This window comes from Pholis gunnellus (assembly GCF_910591455.1).
Source record: "Pholis gunnellus genome assembly, chromosome: 8".
In the NCBI taxonomy this organism is placed as follows: Eukaryota; Metazoa; Chordata; class Actinopteri; order Perciformes; family Pholidae; genus Pholis; species Pholis gunnellus.
The window spans coordinates 466,103-490,686 of NC_136534.1; the positions used below are offsets into that span (position 1 = coordinate 466,103).

At 42.7% G+C, this 24,584-nt stretch overlaps 1 protein-coding gene across 5 annotated transcripts in view; it reads left to right on the forward strand.

The window, feature by feature from the left end:
* The window catches only part of hace1 (HECT domain and ankyrin repeat containing E3 ubiquitin protein ligase 1), a 42,189-nt gene that overhangs the window by 3,554 nt on the left and 14,051 nt on the right, over window positions 1-24,584 (forward strand). For 4 of the 5 annotated variants that reach the window (XR_013767184.1, XM_079164669.1, XM_079164671.1 and 1 more), the window contains exons 4-19: window positions 6,927-7,031; window positions 7,778-7,853; window positions 7,993-8,124; window positions 9,517-9,599; window positions 10,354-10,450; window positions 10,559-10,660; window positions 10,735-10,841; window positions 11,415-11,565; window positions 12,572-12,646; window positions 14,794-15,098; window positions 17,010-17,078; window positions 17,245-17,332; window positions 21,025-21,136; window positions 21,475-21,572; window positions 21,713-21,800; window positions 21,899-22,048. Coding sequence is in view for 4 of the 5 variants with exons in the window: in XM_079164669.1 (XP_079020795.1) it covers window positions 6,927-7,031; window positions 7,778-7,853; window positions 7,993-8,124; window positions 9,517-9,599; window positions 10,354-10,450; window positions 10,559-10,660; window positions 10,735-10,841; window positions 11,415-11,565; window positions 12,572-12,646; window positions 14,794-15,098; window positions 17,010-17,078; window positions 17,245-17,332; window positions 21,025-21,136; window positions 21,475-21,572; window positions 21,713-21,800; window positions 21,899-22,048 (1,838 nt within the window). In the remaining variant the exon portion in view is untranslated. The remainder of the gene's footprint in view (window positions 1-6,926; window positions 7,032-7,777; window positions 7,854-7,992; window positions 8,125-9,516; window positions 9,600-10,353; window positions 10,451-10,558; window positions 10,661-10,734; window positions 10,842-11,414; window positions 11,566-12,571; window positions 12,647-14,793; window positions 15,099-17,009; window positions 17,079-17,244; window positions 17,333-21,024; window positions 21,137-21,474; window positions 21,573-21,712; window positions 21,801-21,898; window positions 22,049-24,584) is intronic. The other variant, XM_079164670.1, reaches the window with a different exon arrangement.

Consider the following 24,584-nt stretch of genomic DNA (forward strand, 5'->3'; position numbering starts at 1 on the left):
TCAGATCCGATTCCCTCGGGGCATTTTGGACATCTGGGCACATGAGATGTACTGTTGGTCTATTAATTAATCAATATCATGAGAGACACCTGTCAGAGGATCCTACTGGTCCCTGTTCGTCGTCAGACTAACTCTCGACAGGAAAGCAGTTAAATGACCAGTGTCTATGCAACTACTATGTATGGGCCTATGTGCTGCGTGAATTTAGCTTCGCTCTGTCCCAGGCTTTGTCTGTCCCTCCCCCCCACCGTCTTCCTTAATGATTCTGCCAAACTTCTGGCTTCGACAACACAGTCATATGTCTGTCACAGTGCAGTGACCAGAGATATGCCGGACATACTGGTCCAGCCGCCTATACACAAAGGACATCCGGTTTCCTGAGGACATTGTGTGGGTGACATTGCTGCCCGTTTTCAACTAGATCATACCTCATTTTAGGAATCGTGAAATACATGGAACCCGTGACTATTCAAAGGTCTGTGAGTATATCACTATTAGGGGTGGGAATCACCAGAGATCCCGCGATACGATATTATCACGATACTTGGGTCACGATATGATATTATCACGATACTGCGATATTATCATGGGTATTATCACCCCCGAACCTGACGTTCTCCACCCCCCGGCTGCGCCTAGATATCCTGTCCGTGAAAGTCACGAACAGGACCGGTGACAAAGGGCAGCCCTGGCGGAGGCCAACACCCACTGGGAACGTGTCTGACTTATTGCCGAGAATGCGGACACAGCTCCTACTGCAGTCGTACAGAGACCGGTCGGGCTCAGCCCGAAGATACAACATGGAGCAGCCACCCTGTGGACCCACCACCCGCAGGGACAAGCATCGGGGTCGGGTGCAATGCAAACCGGGCAGCGGGTCAAGCCGGAGGCCTGGGCTAGCCGCTAGCTTGGTTCCAGAGCCAGAGCTGGTGCAGGAGGCGGAGCGATACCAGCTAGATATAGTTGGACTCACCTCCACACACAGCTCTGGCTCTGGAACCAAGCTCCTTGAGAGGGGTTGGACTTTGTCCTTTTCTGCACTTGCCCAAGGTGAGAGGCGCCGGGCGGGAGTGGGGATACTCACGAGCCCCTGGCTGTGCGCCGCTGTGTTGGAGTTCTCCCCGGAGAATGAGAGGGTCGCCTCCATGCGCCTACGGGTTGCGGGGAGCAAGGCTCTGACTGTAGTTTGTGCTTATGCACCAAACAGCAGTTCGGAGTATCCGGCCCTCTTGGAGTCATTGGGAGGGCTCCTGGAAAGGGCGCCGCCTGCCGACTCCATAGTTCTGAACCCGAGTGGTGTCTCGTTATTGGACTTCTGTACTAGCCATGGTTTGGCCATAACGAACACCATGTTCGAACATAAGGTGGCTCATAAGTGTACTTGGTACCAGAACACCTTAAGCCGGAGATCAATGATCGACTTTGTAATCGTATCATCTGATCTGCGGCCGTATGTCTTGGACCCTCGGGTGAAGAGAGGAGCAGAGCTGTCAACTGATCACCATCTGGTGTTGAGTTGGATCAGATGGCGGGGGAACCAATTGGGAAGACCCGGCAAGCCCAAACGTATAGTGAGGGTGAACTTGGTACCCGACCAACATGTCTTCTGCATGGACGAGGCAGTGCCTGAAGACCTGGGGGGGCTCACCCATATCCCTGGCGGAGATCGCTACGGTAGTCAAAAAGCTCCTTGATGGCAAGGCGCTGGGGGTGGATGAGATCCGCCCTGAGATGCTGAGGGCGCTGGACACTGTTGGGCTGTCTTGGCTGACACGCCTCTTCAGTGTCGTATGGGGGTCGGGATCAGTGCCCATGGACTGGCAGACCGGGGTGGTGGTTCCTATTTTCAAAAAGGGGTACCGGAGAGTGTGCTCGAATTATCGGGGTATCACACTACTCAGCCTCCCGGGGAAGGCTTATGCCAGGGTGCTGGAAAGGAGGCTCCGACCGTTTGTCGAACCTCGGATTCAAGAGGAGCAGTGTGGATTCCGTCCCGGCCGTGGAACAGTGGACCAGCGCTTTACCCTCGCAAGACTACTGGAGGGGTTCTGGGAGTTTGCCCAACCAGTCTACATGTGCTTTGTGGACTTGGAGAAGGCTTTCGACCGGGTCCCTCGGGGGTTCTTGTGGGGGGTGCTGCGGGAGTATGGGGTGCCGGACCCGTTACAACGGGCGATCCGGTCTCTGTACGACTGCAGTTAGTAAAGACAGATTTATCGTATCTAATAAAGATGTGCTAACTAACGGTAAAACTTCTTTCAGCAGCCTAGTCGGTATAGGGTCTAAGAGACAGGTAGAAGGTTTAGACGTAGAAATTGTTGAAGTCAATTTGTCAAGGTCGACGGGAGTAAAGCCATCTAAACATATATCAGGGTTTGCAGCTGTTTACAAGCTTACTATATTTGAGGATAGATCGGTACTGGTTGAGGTCAGGAGATTATTAATGTTCTCTCTAATAGTTATAAACTTATCATTAAAGAAGTTCATGAAGTCATTACCACTGAGGTCTATAGGAATACACAGCTCAACAGAGCTGTGACTCTTTCAGCCTGGCTACAGTGCTGAAGAGAAACCTGAGGTTGTTATTATTTTTCTCTATTAATGAGTAACAGGCTTTTTCTGACATTACGGAGGGCCTTCTTAAAACTGTCTCGCCAGACTAACCGAGATTCTTCCAAATTGGTGGAACACCATCTTTAAGTTTTCGCGATGTTTGCTTTAATTTGCGGGTTTGAGGGTTATATCATGGAGCAAACTTCTTTGTTTTACGAACTTCTTTTTTTGAGGAGCAATAGAGTCTAGTGTCCTTCTCAGTGAGCTTGTAGCACTATCGACAAGATGATCAATCTGGGTCGGACTAAAGTAATCTGGAGTCATCTGTTATATTGCAACATGGTATTGAGTTAAATACAGAGGGAATCGCTTCTTTAAATTGAGCTTCAGCATCTTCAGATAGACATCTAGTGTAGAAACCTTTGCCTAATGGCATACACGCCGGTAGTAGGAATTCTAAAGTTATTAGATAATGATCTGATAAAAGAGGGTTCTGTGGAAAGACTATTAAATCTTCTATTTTAATGCCATAAAGGTGTGTTCACACCAAACGCGATGAACGCGGCGCGATTACATACAAAGTCTATGTACAGACGCGATGAACGCGATGGCGCGATGGCGCGTTTGGCACGTTTCGCGTGTTTGGCGCGGCGCGTTTGACGCGTCGAAATGCTGAAACACCCCAAACGCAGAAGTTGAAATATTTGAACTTCTGTGGAAAAATCGCGTGACGCTCCAGCGCGATAGCCAATCAGCGTTGAGTTGCTCTCCCCGTCATCAGTGAAGTCCTGCCGTTGCTAAATCAGAAAATAAATGCTGTAGCCGCCATGTTCACCCAGAGCTCTACGATCCCTCATATCAGTAGAGACCGGACCAAACTATGTGTATACATGTGTGTGTGTAAACCACATGGTACAAACAATGAATAGACGCTGCCGTATTTACGTCTATATGACGTTATCGTGAGTGTTGATGGAGCAGCTATAATGTTAGCATAGCCTAGCACTGATCGATCCGAGCTCCATTGATAAAACAAGTACAAATTGGCATCATTACGTAGTTATTTCGGAGTCCCTTTTTGTCGGTTTATTGCCGTTAAATCACAGCCAAGTCAGTTTATTGTGTGTTCATACAGCTGTAGTAAACAGCCGACGTGTGGCTCGCTAGACACAGTGAGCTCGATGAAATCCACGGAGCTCCTCCGGACTATGTTATGAACCAGACATGACGGCGTTTAGTTCCCCGTGATATCTGGGACTTCCACAACACGTACTGAGCAGAAATAGAGGCTATTTTTCTACGGTTGATGGCGGACAGTTGAACAGCTTTCAGGCCGATAAGCCACGCCCCCTTTCCGGCGCGATGGACGCGATGCACGCGAATGAACACAAATAGTCCCCGGCGATGCAGGCGGCGCGATGGACGTGATGAACGCGATTCGCGCCGCGTTCATTGCGTTTGGTGTGAACGCACCTTAAGTCTAGGGCTGCAACTAACGATTATTTTAAGAATCGATTAATCTGTCGATTATTTGTTCGATTAATCGATGAATCGGATAAAAAAACAAAAAAGCATTAATTTCCAACCCTTTATTCAAAAACAGAACTCACAGTGCAAAGAATCTTCAGAAAGTGCACAAAGGTTGCTCGAACATCCCTGAGCTGTTAAAGTAATAATTTAAAAAAAAATTGACTAATATCAGGAGTGGGATTCAGCGGGTTACCCACGCCTCTCGGTGAAGGGTAGATACGCTGAGCCACTCAGTGTGGCGCGCGTGCAGCCCCGAATATCTAAGGGCATCACAGACCTGTTAATGCTCAATCTCGTGTGGCTGAACGCCACTTGTCCCTCTAAGAAGCTGGACGCCGACCGCACGGGGCCGCGTAACTAGTTAGCATGCCGGAGTCTCGTTCGTTATCGGAATTAACCAGTCAAATCGCTCCACCGACTAAGAATGGCCATGCACCACCACCCACAGAATCCAGAAAGAGCATCAATCTGTCGATCCTTTCCGTGTCCGGGCCGGGTGAGGTTTCCCGTGTAGAGTCAAATTAAGCCGCAGGCTCCACTCCTGGTGGGGCCCTTCCGTCAATTCCTTTAAGTTTCAGCTTTGCCACCATACTCCCCCCAGAACCCAAAGACTTTGGTTTCCCGGACGCTGCCCGGCGGGTCATGGGAATAACGCCGCCGGATCGCTAGTTGGCATCGTTTATGGTCGGAACTACGACGTTATCTGATCGTCTTCGAACCTCCGACTTTCGTTCTTGATTAATGAAAATATTCTTGGCAAATGCTTTCGCTTTCGTCCGTCTTGAGCCGGTCCAAGAATTTCACCTCTAGCGGCACAATACGAAGTGTCCCGGCCGTTCCTCTTAATCATGGCCCCAGTTCAGAGAAAAACCCACAAAATAGAACCGGAGTCCTATTCTATTATTCCTAACTGCGGTATTCAGGCGACCGGGCCTGCTTTGAACTCTCTCATTTTTTCAAAGCAAACGCTTCGGACCGCGCGGGACACTCAGTTAAGAGCATCGAGGGGGCGCCGAGAGGCAAACATCTCCGCGACTTATTGAGTGGCGTAATAATCGCGCGACACAACGAATCGATAATGAAATTCGTTGCCAACTATTTTAATAATCGATTTTTATCGATTTTATCGATTCGTTGTTGCAGCCCTACTTAAGTCAGAACCAGATCGAGGGTGTGGTTAAAACAGTCAGTGGGTTTCTGTACACTCTGACAGAAGTCAATCGAATCTAACAATGAGATAAACGCAGTACTAAGGCTATTATTCTCGACATCCACATGAATATTAAAGTCACCTAATTACTTTATCTGTTTTAAGGACTAGACTTGATAAGAACTCTGAAAATTCCGATACGAATTCACAATACGGATCTGTGGCCCGATACACTATAACAATTATAACTGGCTGTATTGTTTTCCAGGTTGGGTGTGAAAGACTAAGAACCAGGCTTTCAAATGAGTTATAATTTTGTTTAGGGTTTAATAATAGGCTTGATTATTAAATGACTTGGCCGGTGCCTTGAGGAATATGAGTATTAATATGACTTGGAGGAGTTGATTCATTTAGGATGACATATTCTTAAGACAAAATAAATCAATATGATTATCTGATATTAACTAATTTACTAGTACAGCTTTAGATGACAAAGATCTGATATTTAAGAGTCCACATTTAATTATCCTATTTTGTTGCACTGCGTTGGTGTTAACTTGGATTTGGTTATTTTGTTTAACTCCTCGACTGTTTACTTTTGATTTAATTAATTTAAGTAGCCGTTGGGCAGACACGGTCTCTATATGGTTTTGGGTGGGTAACTGCTCTAATGGAAGATCAGAGAAGTGTGTAAGACTGCAACTCTGCTTCCTGGTCTGAACTCTGGGTTGTCATGGATTAGGTCCACAAAGAAACTGGGTCAGATTTGTAGAAATGAGATCTGCTCCATCCCAAGTGGGATGAATGCCGTCATGATGCTTGGTGCTGTCAGAAAAATTCACTCGAGGCCGATGTAACAATCATTAAACGGGACATTTATTCTTGCAAGGAGACAGAGTTGATTCACATACAGAATGTACATCAAGGCTGCTCGAAGATCTGTCTCCGAGCCTCTGGTATATATACTGAGTAAACAACAGTAAGCTAGTACAGGGTAATTTACGTCACAAAGGATAACACACACGAATTGCCTTCATACAGCGTAGTCTACGTATCTGGACACTTTAACAATTCGTTCTAGTACAAAGGTCACTTTTATTGAAATCAGGAAGTCATGGTTGCAAATCAGCCCTGTGTAACCAAGTGTTCTTCTTAGGAGACCTGATACCTGATACCTGATAGACAAAACAGCTGCTGAAGACGCCTGGTGTCACAGACAAGGACACAGGCCATAAACACTTAAAGGACATGAGCTTTTGTTAAATGTATAACATTTCTTAATCATTTACACACATACTAATTAGTCATTTAGATTTTTTCTCAACAGTGCTCAAACACAGTCACAGTTGATGGACAATGTGTTACTGATGTTTCATTTTCAATGTGAAGATGTCGGCTGTTTACATTCCGATGCAATTTCAAAAAATGCTCGACAGGAATGTACTACTGTTTTTATTTAGTTTGTCATGTGTTTGTTGTGTTACAAATAATAAGCTACGTCTAAATTCCGTTAGGCATCCCTGTGTTGCATAATGACAATAAATGATCCTTTAATGTCTGGATACATCAATCGAAATAGAATCATTTGCAAATAAAGTGCAGACAGTCTGTCTTAAATATGTTATTTGAGAAGCTGATGGGATTGCCTGCAGTCTGAATGTAGCCTATGTTGCTCTGTCTTCTCTCTGTACAGCTGTGGGTCAGTGGAGTGTCTGGTTCTGCTGCTGAAGAGAGGAGCCAACCCAAACTACCAGGACATCTCAGGCTGCACCCCTCTGCACCTGGCTGCTAGGAATGGGTACGAGCCTCGTACTACATTTAAACTCTGTTTACATGTTCAGTTTTTATTATAGGTCTTGGTCCAGTGAGTTCACTTTTACACATTTTTAGTTATTTGCTGATTTGATTTGAACACATTGTGTGAATCTTTGAGGTCCAGCAAACATGTTGAATGCATTATCTTCCTCATAAATCATTTGCATAGCCCCATTTTGAAGTATTTCAAATACTGTATTGTTTACATCTGTGATTACTATCGCGCAGCCTTCTTCCCTGCCTTTTGGTGGCACATTGTCGTCTTTCTTGGCACATTACTGCCAACTGTGAAAGCATGTGTATTTTCATGCATGTGCAGAAGACAAACATAACCGGGACCCAATCATAAACAAACGGCTCCATAGTACTACTGAAGGTAGAAGAAGAAAAAAAACTGCTGGATACCTTGAACTCTCCTCTAGAAATGCTGCCAGTGGGATTAGTGTGTGTCCAACATATGTACCATCCGAGACAACCTCCAACGTGTAGACATGCTCTGTGATCTTATGTCATCCATTCACATCTTTCCTGGTTTTCTGCTGCTTGCTTCTACTGTTCACATGGAGATAAATGTACCTGAATGGATCCATTTCTCTGATTTTTCTTATTATGCTTATTAGACTTCTAGATTTTATTTGCATGTAGTCACTGATAGATGTGTGAAAACAAGTAAGTGAGTGAGTGTGTGATAACACTGCTACTTAACACTTGCCTTCACTGTTTCCTCAGACAGAAGAAGTGTATGGGCAAACTGCTGGAATATAATGCTGATGTCAACATCTGCAACAATGAGGGACTGACTGCTGTGAGTTGATTTGAACCGTATGGCTGTTCATGTTGTACTGAATGTCTTCAAATCATTGTAATCCTGTTATCTCTGTGACTGGTGGTTATTTAAGTCCTGTAGTCAGGATAGTGATTGTGCATTTGAACCTCTGCTGCAGATCCACTGGTTGGCAGTGAATGGGAGGACGGAGCTCCTCCATGATCTGGTCCAGCATGTGTCCAACGTGGATGTGGAGGACGCCATGGGGCAGACGGCTCTACATGTAGCCTGTCAGAACGGACACAAAACTGTGAGTGTGAGTGTGTGGCTTCATGCAACGTATGACGTCATCTGTAATGTGGCGACGTCTCACCAGATCATGAAGATGCATGAGACTCAAAATGGCAGGTAGCCAAGCAAAAAGGAGACACTGGGCCTTTCTCAATATGTGGACTTGTGAAACGTCATCAGTCTCAGCCCAAGTACTGTTCCAATTCAAAGTTCACATAAAGCCAAGCCAGGTCCAAATGCCTGGATGTGGCTCGCTCCGCCCATTTTACCGGGGATGCATCGGAGGTGACTTGTCTGTACTTGGGACAGCCAAATATCCCAGAATGCATTTTGCACCAGCAACAGGAAACAGGAGAAATCACACAACTCGAAGTTGAAACTTTCTAAATACTACTGTTGAGTCACAGAAAGTAATTTTAGGATGTTTTTAGGCGAGAAGTTATTTTACTAATCCACACAGCTTTAAGCTAATGTAGCTACGGTTGAGCTTTCTCAATACCCAAGTTCACAAGTACGGACTTGTGAACTTTTGGAGTCTGGACTCAAAGTCCAGAGAAGGCAGTGTGGACAATTGGAACAGCAGCTTACTTGATGACATCACCACCTCAGCTGGTCTTGCTAATGAGTTTAATCCGTTTTTACTGTAAAGTATTTTTACAATCAAACTAAATATGACAACCCTGCTTTTTTCGTTTTCATTTAAAATGAAAAATGATATAAGTGTATTGTATTATATTTGTTTAAGCAGCAAATCTGTGGTCGGTTTGTCAAGATTCAGCCGATTTAAAAATCTGCTCCGACGATTTCGGAGATGTGAGGTGTTGCTAGCGGGACCGGCAGTAAACCAGCACCGGGGGCTCAGCGCTCATGTTACCCGCCTAGAACAGCCTGATCTCGGCGAGTCTTTTTGAAATTTGCCGCTGGTATTGACGTCTCTGTGCGTTCGAGTACGGAAGATTGCTCTCTCAGCCAGGGGAGAAGATCCGCGACTCTTTGATACAGTCGGCGGTTCTGACCTCCTGAACTAATAAGAAGCAACTTCTACCTCACGAGCTGGTCGGTTTTGTCCGCTTCCGAGCGTAAAACCGGAAGTTGCCGCGGTCGGTCCAGGACCTCAGGAAAACATAGTAAAAGGGAGGCCTAATTGTCTCTTTGTTCAAAGCACATTGGTGATGGCCCATGGTCAGATTCCAACAACTGTGTCAGTGTGGTAACGATACAGGCTGAGCATAGCATAAGCCGTTTCATTTCCTTTTATCCTATTGAATATTTAGCAATTACATGTTGAGACACCAAAGTCATTTCAGTAAATCTTGAAATTGTTGTAGTTGAGTGTTGTTGACATTAGTATTTTTTTCTTCTTTTTATCCCAGTGAAATATTTTATGAGTGAACATGTTGTGTCTGCTTAGACGGTGTTGTGTCTTCTGGACAGTGGAGCTGACATCAACCGGCCCAATGTCTCTGGAGCCACGCCTCTTTACTTCGCCTGCAGGTGATCTCATTGTAATGTTGTAGATTCATAGTGTGCTCTCAACCTCTCTTAAGGCACTGGGGGCGGTCAATGATTTTGCACTTCAATATACTTTTTTATGTTGTTTTTGCCACATAACCTTTCAAAGAGAAAGCTAGTTTTACAAAAAAGCAACATCATTTGTTAAGCAGTTTGCACTGTTAATATGTGCATCCATCAATTAAATTGTGTATATTGTGAATATATTTTCAACACTGTAGCTACAGTGGAAAACGACACAGAGGCTACAAAGTCCGTAACAAAACGGACAATTTCTTTTCAACCTTGACGAAGGCAGCGCACAGCAGATCCAGTCCCTTTGTCTTACCTTTCACAATATCAAGCACTAGATATTTCGCTAAAAGTAAACTCAATAGAATATCACAGAAGCTTAGACTATAAAAGAATTGCTCTGAGTCAATAGGATCCTGGAGTTGGTCTTCTGCCTGTGTGAATCTATTTGAAATTTAATGAAAAATTGTTACAACTGTCACAAATATACACCGCTGTTGGTATCAATAGTTTTAATGTGAGCTATTCGCAGGTGCATTTTTGTGTTGTTTTTTTGTCACAAAGACGTGTATAAAGGCCTTCACTTTTACACTTCCATAACTGTCACACTCATTAATTCTCATGTCAGAATACTAAAGTAACCCAGAATATTGGAGAATAAAATGTTCTAAAATACCCATTGAAGAGCCATAATCTGACGGTCCATTACTGTGTTATTCTTTAGCCATGGCCAAAGAGACACGGCACAGATCCTGCTCTCTCGAGGTGCCAAATACCTCGCTGACAAGAATGGAATCACTCCTCTGGATCTCTGTGTGCAGGTGAGTTTTTTTTTTTTTTTTTTTTTTAACCACCTTTTGCACTTTACACTTTTTCCTCTTAGTGTTGTTCAGTTCACGTGGTTACTGTCCCACCGTTTGTGTGTTCAGGGTGGATATGGGGAGACCTGCGAGATCCTCATCCAGCACCACGGCAGACTTTTCCAGACCCTCATCCAGATGACACAAAATGATGAAATGAAAGAGAACATGGTATGACCAGTTTGTCTCTGCATCCCTTGTTAAGCACTGTGTATACACTTCTATTGACATGTGTGTTTGTGTAGCTCAGGCAGGTTATGGAGCATGTCTCTCAGCAGAGTGACAGTCATTACCAGAGGATCTTGACCAGTCTTGCTGAAGTGGCTACCACTAATGGACACAAGCTTCTCAGGTATAATTGTACATATTTGCTTTCTTTTCCTGCCTTGAGTTTGGCATTTTGGCCATTGCCTTTTAAATTTTTGGCAGTAGCCATCTTGGTATTTTTGAACCAGAAGTGAAACGAGAGGGTGGAGCTAAGTACAATTGAACCCAGAATAAGTCATTTTAATTTGGCTAAAATGTTACAATGAACTTAAATAAACCGAAATCGCACTGTGAAAGGTGGAAACACTGACAACACCCAGAATTTACAACGCTGTGGTAGAAACCTGTCAATCACGGTGTAGCCCCGCCCTAAAGCATACCCTGCTTTATGGTCTATTTGACTGTAAATGGACCATCATTTACTAAATGAACATCATGTTGTATTGAAGAAGACTTGAAACTAGAGATTGAGACCATAAACTCATGTTTACAATGTTTACTGAGGTAATAAATTAAGAGAGAAGTAGTCATTTTCTCATAGACTTCTATACAACCAGAGTCGTCGCCCCCTGATGGACATTAGCGAGAATGCAGCTTTAGAAGATCTGTATTTAACATTGTGAACATTATCCCTCGTTTGCCCTCTTTCCATCCTCAGCCTGTCCAGCAGTTATGAAGCTCAAATGAAGAGTCTGCTGAGAATCGTTCGTATTTTCTGCCATGTGTTCCGCCTGGGCCCTTCATCACCCAACAATGGCAATGACATGGGCTACAATGGCAACAAGACGCCTCGCAGCCAGGTCTTTAAGGTAAGTAGGAGCTGTACATACGGTATATTGTAATCTGCAGGTGCTGTAAGAACCACCGGGTAGGCTGCTGGAATGGAAGTATGCTCTATGTTATTTGCAGACGTGTGAGATTAAACAAACAAACAATATTTTTTTCTATTTAACTGTATGTCAAAACTGATGATCACCAATGGAAATTGTGATCTGGTCAATGCTTAATTCTGGGATATTTTACCAAAAAAGTACGCACATCCAAAGGACAGGAATATCAAGGCTAAACCGTTTTCCAATAATATTTTGTTATTGACCATTCAGGGAGAAATGGAGTATTCATCAACCACAGGTGACAAAAATTGAGAAGTAAAACAATATGATAAACAAACTTAAAAAATCCTGTTAAATATCTTCGAGGCAACATGAATATTGTTCATGAGGAGAGAGGTTGTCAACATCACTCGGACCAATATATCCACCAATATTGGCTCATAACAAATAGACCAGTATCAGCATGCAGTGTGACTACGTATGTTGGCGATTAAGTAACAGGAAATGTCACTACAGAAATCTCAAAGAAATGAGTTCATTTAGAAACAATGTCCCAATTGCAGAGTTTGTCAGAACACAAACATGTTTATTTTTCCACTGTCCTGCTCACTAAATATATTTGTCACTAATATTTAAGAACCATATTTAAGTGACCATCATCAAAAATGTTTATGTTAAACAAAGAAAGAAAGTCTTTGTGGGTTTGTCACTACGAGTGACCCCTTATACATAACTGAAAACATTGATTACTGCAGCTTTAAAGCACTTTTGTGTAGAGTTTGAAAATGTCTGGCTTGGGTTAGTCCTAGTGGTAGTATCAAAACCAACACTGGGGCAATAGTGTAACTTTGTGTTAGTTGCTTCTTTTATTGGTAGATCGTTGTTAACACATCATAACATGGTATATCTTGATCATACTGACTTGACTGTATGTCCTTTCAACTAAAACAGCACCAATAAGAATTGACTCCATTGGTTGCAGATGTGTGCGAGACAGATGGAGGTGGAGACGGTACAAAAAGATGAATGTTCCTGGACAGGTTCTGCTGTCTTTGATGTGAGCCATGGACATTTTTATCATTTGCAGTTGAAATTTGGGAAACATGATCTCTGGAACCCTGCAATCTCATAATCATACTTACTATTGTCAAGGTAGCTGTGTGTTTACATTTAATCTCCCACTGAATGAAAATCTGAAAGATGATTTACTCTGATATTTAATGTTCCATTTGAAAATTATTGGCACTGTGGGTTTGGACAGAGTTAGGGTTGGGCAATATGAATCAAATTGTCTTTCATGCTATTTGTAATTTTTTATTGCAATACAGTATATGATATTGTTGTCGACAATGATATGTAATAACAGAATATATATATATATATATATATATATATATATATATATATATATATATATATATATATATATATATATATATATATATATATCTCTGTAACTAAACATAGCACAACAAGTAAGGAAATTTGTGTTTGGTAGATTATTTCTTTGTTGTAACAATGCTTCTTGGCAATAAATCTTATACTGTTGGAAAGCCTGTTTATTTCCCTTTTAAATGGGGCCACATTTGTGAGGAACATGCATTTGTGGGATGAGCAGCAGAGCTGAGTATGTGGGTTGCGCCCATGAATAATTTGCCAAATCTTCTCTGCCAGGTGGATTGGTTGATTGAAGTCTGAAGAAACAAGACATATTGGCAATTTAACAATGTATTCATTTAACAAACAGGAGCCTCAGTAGTGTGTGGAAGAACCATACACAGCCACAACAGCCTGGCTCCTCCTCCTCATGCTGGTCACCAGCCTGCTCACACACTGCTGTGGGATGCATCCCATTCTTCAAAAAGCATTTGTCGCAAGTCAGCCAACGTGGTTGTGTTGGTCACTCTGGCACAAACAGCACGCCCAAGCTGATCCCACAAGTGTTCAATGGGGTTGAGGTCAGGACTGCTGGCAGGCCATTCCATCCTCTCCACTCCCAAATTCTGGAGGTAGTCTCTGATAAACCGCTCTGTGGGGGCGAGCGTTGTCATCTTGGAGGATAGAGTTCGGTCCCAGACTGGAGATATGGGATTGCCACTGGTTGCAGAATCTCATGTCGATCTCTCTCTGCATTGAGATTGCCTCCAATGATGACATGGGGTACCAGAAGCTCGAAACAAGAGTCAATAGCAACAGCAAAATAAGCTGTTTGGCATTGGCAGAGAAGATTTGGCACATTTTTCATGGGCGCAACTCACATACTCAGCTCTGCTGCTCATCCCACAAATGCATGTTCCTTACAAAATGTGGCCCCATTTAAAAGGGAAATAAACAGGCTTTCCAACAGTATACGAGTTATTGCCATGAAGCATTGTTACAACAAAGAAATAATCTACCAAACACAAATTTCCCCTACTTTTTGTTCTAGGTTTGTTACATGTTTCATAGTATACTATTTATTTCAATATTGCCCAGCCAGTTATTTTTACTGCTCATATAGAACATTTCTATAAAAAAAACTTTCTAAAATGATTGTTAACAAGAGTTAACAAGATTCTGCTGTGGCATAAAACTAAAGAAATTCCAATCATGTATGACTTTTTTTTCAAGTTTTTTTCTTTTCTTAAGTAAATATACAACCACACAGGTTTTGAGACACCTGTCTTCAGACAATGTGGACTTTGCAGAGGAACAAGGACTGAAAGGACTGAAAGGACCTTTTCAGTTGTCATTTTTTCACCGTTATGAGCTCTACAAACTAAATTTTATTGACATTCATTGTATTTAAGTGGAGACAATAACAATCAGAGACAAAAACTATTCTCAACATTGTTTTGAGATATAGCACATAAGTAAAATATATATTATTGTTATTTGGATGAACCAACCCATTAAAAGCAAACATCTATGCTGGTGCAACTGACAGGGTAACCTCAGGTCCTTGAAAATCCTGATAATGTTCCTTACAATGACCTTTACTAGATTCAAAATTGCCATGGCTTGTACTCACTTGGATAAAGGTCAGTCTTAACGCCATCCCAGACAACGTGAAACATGTGCTAAAGCCTTGATTGAAGCTTTGTAAAAACCTGCAGACATCCTGAAAGCCAGAGTCACTCCTCTCTCGTGATGTTTTCATGGATGACTCCCTTGGTTTTCTCTTTGATCCTGTGTGGCTCTCACCTCCTGTCTGTGTCTCTGCAGCCATTGGAGCTGCTGTGGCACTCCCTAGATGAGTGGCTGGTGCTCATCTCCACAGAGCTGGAGAGGAACAGGAAGAACCCATCTTCCTCCTCCTCCAGCAGTGAGATAGCCTCTCTGCTTCTCAAACAACGGGAGGTCGACCACTCTGGCTCCAAGCCAAAGCTGCCGTCCTTGCTGGACCGTGAAGCCGTCATGGAAACGGAGGTGTACGCCGATGGGGAGGACGTCATCTCCATGACAGCCAGTCGGCTCAGTGCTGTGATTCAGGCCTTCTATATGTGCTGCTCCTGTCAGATGCCACAAGGGTCTGTGCTCAGTCTTCATCTGTCAGCTGTCAATCTAATCAGTTTACAAAGACAAACTGCATTGTGCTACAACCATATTAGCTACAACTGCTACTTCTGGTACTACTACTACTGCTACGTCTTCTGACATTACTATTATTACTGTTATAGCCACAACTACTACTGCTACTACTGCTACTACCTCTGACATACTATTACTGCTTTAGCAACAACTACATTCACTACTGCTTTTACTACTACTGCTACTACTTCTGACATACTACTAGTACCCTAGCCACAACTACCTAAAACTAATACTGCTGCTACTGCTACCTCTGACATACTACTACTGCTACAGCAACAACTACAGCTGCTACTGCTGGTACTACTACTGTTACTACCTCTGACATACTACTGCTGCCATTGCCCCAACCACATCTACCATTGCTGGTATTTCAACCAATTCTGAAATGTTTCTGCTATAGCCAGAACTACAACTACTTATGCTGGTACTACCTCCGCTTCTACTTCTGACATACTACCTCTGCAATAGCCACAACTACAAAAGCAGTTTTTACTACTATTACTACTTTTGATTTACTACTGCTGCTATAGCTACACCTACAACTATTACTGCTGCTTCTACTACTATTTCTGACACTATTTCTGACACTAGTTTGAACATATTGTATATGATAAGATAGTCCTTTACTACTCCCACAGCGGGAAAATACGCAGTAAAGAAAGAAAAGTATGAATATACTGTGTGTCTGTCTATCTACCTACCTACCTACCTACCAGTACAAATATCATGAATAAGTTGCTATATCTGCTCTGATATGATGCATAATATTTCATCAGCTCCATTTCCACCCCAGCATCCATATTTAGGCTCAGAGTCCAACACCATGTCCACTCAGGCCGTGAAGGGTTCAGTCCTGTGTCACAGTCACATGTGTCACCACGGCTGCTGAACACATGTGTTCAGCAGCCGTGGTCTAATATGTCTTCACTCTATTTAGGCGCAAAGGATGACGGAACATAGACTTCACACTCACGGGCAACTAAATGGTCAACAATTGAATCACTGATGAACCTAACCCACACTAACAAGGGGAGAACAGGCAGTCTCCACACAGAGGGCCCAGCGGCTAGCGGGTTTGACCCCAGAACCCACTTAAAGTGCTAGCCACTGCGCTTCTGTGCTGAACTTTGCATTTGTTGCACATATCTCTACATTGTTCTGCATTAATGTGGCAAACTACTACGACTGCTACTACCACACCAATTGCTACTGCTACTTTGTACGTGCCCTGCTACTATGTCCCATAGAAGACCAGTGTAATGGGGCTCAATGCTGCAGTAATTGAGTAATCTTCAGGGGTTTTCAAAGTCTGAGACGGTGGGTACCCCCTCAAACCCCTTTGGTTTACTCACCTACTCCCGCTCAATTCCTGGATGCCTATGGGATAATGATTATGGTATTTGATCCCATAGACACACTTACATTGCGGTTTGGCATAACTCCAGACTACAGCAAATACATAAAAAAGGTTCTGAGGCATTTGTTAGTTTCTGACTCTGGGAAAGTTGGAAAAACAGTCAAATTCCCCAGAACTGCTGCAACTGTTGGAGAGGCCCGCCTCCCACTTTGAAAAACCCTTATCTGGAGACAAACAAAACAAAAAAATATATATGTACGTATGGCTATTCCAAAGTATCCCTCGTTCTCTTTCAGTACTTAGTTTCCATCAGCAAGTGATGTCTTCTATTATGATCCAACATCCTTTTCAATTGAGGAGATTTTACCATTTCACATAGCAATGAATGGAATTGTAAAACACATGCTGTTGCTGAGATGATATTGCTGTCGGCCTCTTATCCTGTATCACTTCATTCTCACTCTTTAACTCTTTTTCTTTCCTCACCCAGAATGACATCCCCTCGCTTTATTGAGTTTGTCTGCAAGCATGACGAGGTGCTAAAGTGTTTTGTAACCAGGTGAGTCAATGTGGCCCTCTGCCATGTTTCCACCTCTCCACAGAGCACCTAGAGACTGGCTATTGATCCAGCAACTTCTTTCCTCTTCATTTATTTTTACTTTCATCTCTTTGTTCCCCCTGTCTTCTTTCTTGCACTGTTCATCCCTTGGCCTCCTCTTTTTCAGGAATCCAAAGATCATCTTTAACCACTTCCATTTCCTGCTGGAGTGTCCAGAGTTGATGTCACGCTTCATGCACATTATCAAGGCCCAGGTTAGACATGATCAATTATTTCATTAAATGTTTTGAGGGACTGAATATGAAAAAAAAAAGTTTGGAAGCTAACTCCAGTCTGCCAGAAAACGTGGTCTGTTCTGTCAGAGCAAGAAGTAACCGTTGTATTTAGTCAGAAAGTGTACACTTTAGAGCAGTGGTCACCAACCTTTTTAAGCCCAAGATCCCTGACCTCTGCCTTGGTGACCGGCTAGATCTACTTATTGAGGCGTTGAGAGAAAAAGACTGTCCAGACCGTACTTACAGCTTGAGGCTTTTTATTTGGCCTAATTGTAATTGAATGAAATCAAACACTTTGGTCCAGCTTTCAAATTGATGTGACCAAGAACACACTACATGACTTAAGTTCAGTGCAACATAAAAAGGAAATTATTTGTTAACCGCACACAATATGAACAAGAAAAAACACATTTGCAATGAGCAGGCTGGATGAACGACCAATATTAACTGTTGTATTTATCAACTGACGTTACAACACAACACTGACACAATTCTCAGTCAGTGCAACTAATGTAAGTGCAGTTCAGCTCTGTGTCCCATCACAATGCCATCAGAAGTCATGTGACTCAAGTCAGTGTGATGCTGTGACTGAACACTGTGAGTGCCTTGTAGTTCGGCTCATAAGCACAGACAGCCAGTCTGAGGCAGTCTGTGAGGTGTCTGTCTCCTTACCTCCTTATCCCTCACTCCCTACCCTGGTGTTCTCATGTTTCCTTAACTCCTCATCCCTCACTCCCTACCCTGGTCTTCTCATGTTTCCTTACCTCCTCATCCCTCACTCCCTAACTGTCCGTGCTGGATCTGTCCCCGTTGTTTTAAAAAGCTAAATAAGTTATTAGCATGACTGCATCCAGCTAGCCAAACCTGTCTAGTACAGCTAGTAGAGAAGCTTCATGTTCTGCTTCCCTTTCCCGCTAGTCTGCTGTCTGATTGTGAGGTCAGGCTGATCTGGGATCAGCTCTTTAACTGCAGAATCTCCGCCAAACTTCTCCTCTCAAACGGGTCTTGGAGGAGCAGTGCTCGCGCTGGCGCTCATGCTCGCCTGTAGAGACTTCTCCTGACGAGAACGCGCAGTTTGGGGCCAAATCGTTTATGCCCCACTCTGAATCTATTTGAAGACGCTGATTGGCTAAATTGTATGTCACTCATTTATATCTTTAATCAGCAATTGGCTAAACTGCTTCATAGACCCGCCTCGGTGGGGCCCACCAGTTGTGCGTTCTGAGACGAGCACACAAGCGGAGATGATGAGCAGACAGGCTGCAGACAAAATCCCCTACAAAATAAAAGCACAGGATTTTTTTTTCTTGAATTTATTTTTATTTCATTTTGGAGAGCGACAGGGAAAGTCTCCGAGATCGACCTGTCGATCGCGATCCACTGCTTTAGAGTATGTAACACACAACTTCCAAAAACCTTTTTTTTCTATTTATGTTGATTCGAATATTTGGTTTGAATGGTCGGTTACTACTGCTACACAGTGATACATGGCAATATACAGTAGACCTAGGAAGTTTTCACATATAGTCCTTTTAAACCAACTAAACTCAGTCCTTTTAAAGTGAGCTAACATTCATATTGTCAGTTCATTTGAAAAATAATTTACTTCTGTTTGTGGTCCACTTCAGCTCTGATGAGGCCTCAGTCCTCTTTCTGTTCACTAAAGCTACCTTATCTCTTTGCTGGTCAATGCTTTCCCCTTTAAAGACATTTTAAGGGTTGGCACAGGCGCATCCACACAGAACACTGTCCAGTGTGTCGTAAAGGGGCATGTGTCTTTTATTTTATAGCGCTGTTAAAACATCTCCTTCAATTAACTGTATAAATTTATAACTTTCTCGCCAACAACTTAATTTCAAGATGACATTTGAACACATTATAATTTTTACCAAATACTAATTCTTACCATGTAGAGCTTGAACGCATCATAAGGTTACTCAATGCAACCTCAATGCTAACCCTTTCAAATAGTTCCAATTAGTTAGAATTAGTTTCAAGCAGTCCAAAATGCAACGATAATTTATTTACAAATAAAAACTGAGATGTGAAGATGTCACCTTTGGCTCTGGGAAACTCATAGACGTTTTCACAGTTTTCTGGCATTTTATAGACTAAACAACTACTCAATAAGAAAAATAATATAATAATAATAATAGAGAGATCAATCATGCAAATGAAAGTAAGATGCAATATACATCATTGAATGTGAAGCTAAAAGTAAATTTTTCAACTGTAAAATGTCACACTCAATCCTTTACAAAGTCATTTCAAGGTATAGAATCGAAAATGTTTTTTCTTTAGCCTGGTCAGCCGTGCATGCTTTTAGTGCATGTTAGTTCATGTGAGCTTGCCCAACTGGTTAGCTCACGGACAGTGCTTTGCACTGCTCGCATACAGCGGTCGCAGCTGATAACACCATCCTGACCAACAGCGTCGTCATGTATGCTAGCACCCACCCTCCGGTAAACACTGTTAGCTCTGTCAGCACATTAGCCATTATTGGTACTGTTTTGAGCTGGGAGCACCGTTAGCTGTGAGCACCATTTAGCTGGGAGCACTGTCAGCTGGGAGCTGGGAGCACCGTTAGCTGTTAGCTGGAAGCCGTCGGTTCAGCTAACCAATGGGCTGTCGTGACCATAATGACTCAAGGTCAAAGCCTAAGCTTAACCAGCTTCGTGTGGTGGCTCTTGCCAGGAAATGCAGTAGGATTTATAATTACTCACCAACTCACAGTCACCATGTTGAGAGCTGTTCAGAGGCAGTGGAAATGCTCCCAATCTCGTATCTTGCACCTTTAAAAAAATCTCAAGTATAGAAATTTGTATTGGCCTTAAGAATCCAGTTTCCTTTACTGCAATTTCTTGTTACTTATCGGCCCACATGTAAGCTGATAATGATGCATCTCTGATAAATTAACTTAAAATATAGGCTGATATATCAACTTTTCCAATGTTATGTTCAGCTCTTTTCTAAGCAGAGAGAGGTAACCCTCAATTTTTATTACAGGTTCTTCTCACCCTGCATCCTGTCAGGACCTTGTACAATCAGCCATCATTTATTAGCTCCCAAACTGAGTAAAATACACAACTTTTTAACCTCCTACTTTATTCTCTACTTTGATGTCCCTCTGTTTGTGTCTTCTGGGACTTAATGGAAAGTGACTTTGAAACTTCACTTCAGGATCATTTAACAATGTTACAACCATGGCGATAATACTTGTCTTAAGTTCCATTTATATGGCTTCATAAATTTTAAGTGCTGCTCCGAGTTGTGTGCTGTTCCCTTACTCTTCAGTATTCATATTTGAGCTGCAGCGTTCGAGCCTCGTTACCCATGGATTATGGCTCGCCTGGGAGTAGGCCCTTGTTTTAATTACAGACTTTAACCTAGTGAATTTGATTTCATCTCCTGATTCCTCTCTCAGTACAGCCCAGGGGAAAAGCCTTTCGCTCTCTTCCATGCTCATCCCTCATTCTCCCTCCAACGCTTAGAGAACAAAGGCATATATTATGCAAATAGACCCCAGACGAGCATTTCAGAACTGAAGGCTTTCCGAGCCGTCGGTCGAGACTGAAAAATCCACAGTCTGAGAGTAGAAAACACAGCAAAGTGGTAATTAGTTTAGGAAAGTGCTGTGCCGTGTGGGATGAAGTTGTATTTTACTCTCTCAGCCCTTCAAGGATCGCTGTGAGTGGTTCTATGAGCATCTGCTGGCCGGCCAGCCAGATTCAGACATGGTGCATCGTCCAGTCAACGAGAACGACATCCTGCTCATCCACAGAGGTACAAAGGCTCCTCTTTATACATGAATAGAGGAAGTGTATGAGGGTGAGAATATCACACCAAAATCCATGCAAAGATTTAATTTACACTCTGGCTTATTAAATGCACACAGAATGAGCAAAGGTGGATATGTGCTGGTTGTTGGTGCCAGTCTACCATAAACGCACACTTGCGTGTTGGCTAACAACATTGCGCTGTTGCCACATTGGTCTCATGGAAATACATTTTTATGCATCGCTAACGTCAGTCTAAACAACGCCAAAGTGCCTTAAAGTGCTTCATATCTCCTTAATGCTTTCTTCCAAGTAAACTAATTATTTTTTTTATCTCACTAACAGATACTATATTCAGGAGTAGCTGTGAGATGGTTTCCAAGTCCAGCAATGAGAAACTCAAACAGGGCATTGCTGTTCGCTTCCATGGAGAGGAGGGGATGGTGGGTTTCTAAATTCATATGACCCTGCATGAGTTGTCATTAATAATACGCCTGTTTCAGGTGTGAGCTGATGGAGCAGCGGTACTTCTCTCATGAAACCCACAGCAGTGAGCTGTGTTGAATGTGTCTGTATGTTACAGGGCCAGGGTGTGGTTCGGGAGTGGTTTGACATCCTGTCCAATGAGATCATCAACCCAGACTATGCTCTGTTCACTCAGTCAGCTGATGGTACATGGTGTTTTCCTTACTGTGATAACGTTCAGCGTGACAAGCAGAACTTCGTCATGTAGAATAACGGTGTGTGTTTGTATGTGTGTGATCTACAGGTACGACTTTTCAGCCCAACAGTAACTCCTCTGTGAACCCAGACCATCTGAACTACTTCCAGTTTGCAGGTCACATCCTGGGTCTGGCTCTGTACCACCGACAGCTGGTCAACATCTACTTCACCCGCTCCTTCTACAAACACATTCTGGGTAAAAGAACACAGGCATATGTATGATCTATGGCATCATTTGCCTTTAACCCTTAAACTGGAACGCAAATGCATCATACACACACTGCTGGAATCAGCATGACTTACTCTTTCCGTTGATTATGGAGCCAGAGTAGAAATAAAATCACAAAGAGACTGAGAAAGACATGTCAGAGACATAGGAGTCAAACCTTAATACCAACACCGGCCATATCAAATACGCAACTCAAATCAACCAGAATTAAATGAGAAGCATCAGACCATATTAACATTTTATTTAAAAACAGTTGAGTTTGAAATTGGTCAAATTGTGATTTCTTTCAGAGGGTCAGACATTTTTTTAAACTGGGTGGGACAGAGCCAGTAGATGATGAGCAGTTAATAATAGAGAGAAAACAGTCTGAAATACCTCTTTCAGAAATCTAGTGGGGATAATGTCGAAGTGGGAGATTAACTAACAATTCTAGCATTGAAGTTTGCTTGAGTTGAGACATACTGCAGATGGTTCAGTGCAGATGCAAAGCTTCCTGGTCATAGGTGTGGTAAGGAGCCTAATCTCATCTATTAGCTTTAAGAAATGGTGGATGCTTCCATATGCTAGCTAGGAGTAGGGTCAACCTAGGGCTGCACGATTATGGCCAAAATCATAATCACGATTATTTTGATCAATATAGAGATCACGATTATTTATCACGATTATGTTTGTTTATGTTTATTTTATTTGATATGGACATCACAGTAGCATTAGAATTGTAACATACATTTATGCACAAAGCCCAGATGCACTGTGTTAAGTGTTTCACGATCACGATTATTTATCACGATTATTCATTAATGACCAGTTCCCGGACCTTAGATGCTTGGCGGGGGGGGCGGCTACTCGCAGGAGAGCGACTGTTGCATCGTGTGCGCGGATCGGGGCGGAACACCGCCGTGCGCGATACAGAGAGCGGGGGAATTGTAAACGCGCGACCATGTAGAGACAGACGTGACATGCCGGCGTGTAAATAAATTAAGCACAAGTACTCGTCCTTCAAACTCCCGTCTCTCTACTCTTCCACTTCTTCTACTCCCATCTCGTTCGCCCCCTGGTGGTTGGCTGACTGTTAATTGAGGAAGCGCTTGATTTGATATGTAGCAGAGCATTTTAAACGTCAATATCGCAGACGATCATGCTCATTTAATTGTGGCAGCCAAAATTGTGATCGCGATTAAAATTCGATTAATTGTGCAGCCCTAGGTCAACCACTGAGTTGATTACCAGCTATTTAACTGTGTGCTGATTGGCTAAAATCTGTCTCTTCAAGGTATTAAGAGATACCTTGATTTTGCTCAGCTCACTTACCTTGACTCCTTAAATCCCTGCTACGGTCATTAAGCCAGAGGATGTCATTGTGTTTTCCTTGTCTCATCTTGATAGGGGATATGTCATCAAAGAACTTACATTAATAAAAAGTGAAAGCTAACTGGTCGTTCAATTCAAGAAGCAACATCAGTGCTTAGCAGCAGAGCTACACCTCTGCCATGTTGGACTGAAGGCGCTTACCATATTATCAAAAGATGCCAGCAAAACGTCTGCCTGGTGCCTACAGGTTCCATATGTGAGTGTAGAATCTGTTTATGACGTACTTCCAAAATAGAAGTATAATAGACCACAGATCATGGATGTATAAGAGGTTGTGCCCTGTGTGTTAGCCTCCAAATAATAGTAACGTTTATGTCGTGCTACTAGCGCTAGTGTCTGCTGGGCCAGTTATTTGGGAACAGAGAGGTTAATACATCTATCACAGGTACAGGCTTGGCCCATGGGTGGTTCCGCCCATTGATGTTTTAGAAGATAACAGTGATGAATTACAGCCAACATATCCATTATTATAGCCAGCAAGAAATTGGCAGAACCAGATATGTCGTATGAGCGTGCAGGTCGGCCTACGTTCATGATGCTAAGCTAAATAATTCTAGCTTCAGCTTTTAGGACATAAGGATTTAAGAATGGATTTTAAGTGCTTGTACAGAGAAGTTGATTTACTTGAAAAAAATGATTCTCTGAGTTACAGATGTTTCTTTTCTACATCCATGGCCACACTCATTTCAGTTTTCACTCAAAAAGTCAGTTGTCAAATAAGCACCAGAGTTTAGTTTTTTTGCTCCTATTCTCTTTGATGTAATCAAGGATAGTTTGACAAGTACTATTAAAGTGATCCAATAAATCAGAGCCAGAGGCCGGTAAACACTGCAGACAGGAAGGGGGAGCAACAAGGTATGGACGGTTCCAGCCTTGTGACAAAATACATTCAAATCTAGAAATTGAATATTATGTAGAGAAACATAATAAGACACCACTAGATCAAGGGTATGTTCCTTATTGAGAGTAAGAATTTTAACACATTTCAAGATTAAAAGACTGAAAGGTTAATCAGGTCGGCAGTAAAAGCAGACATGGAGGGGCAACAAACATTTATATTAAAATCACCACGGATAAGAACAATCATATTTGACCAAAATAAATGATAGAATCTCAGAAAATTCTTGAATAA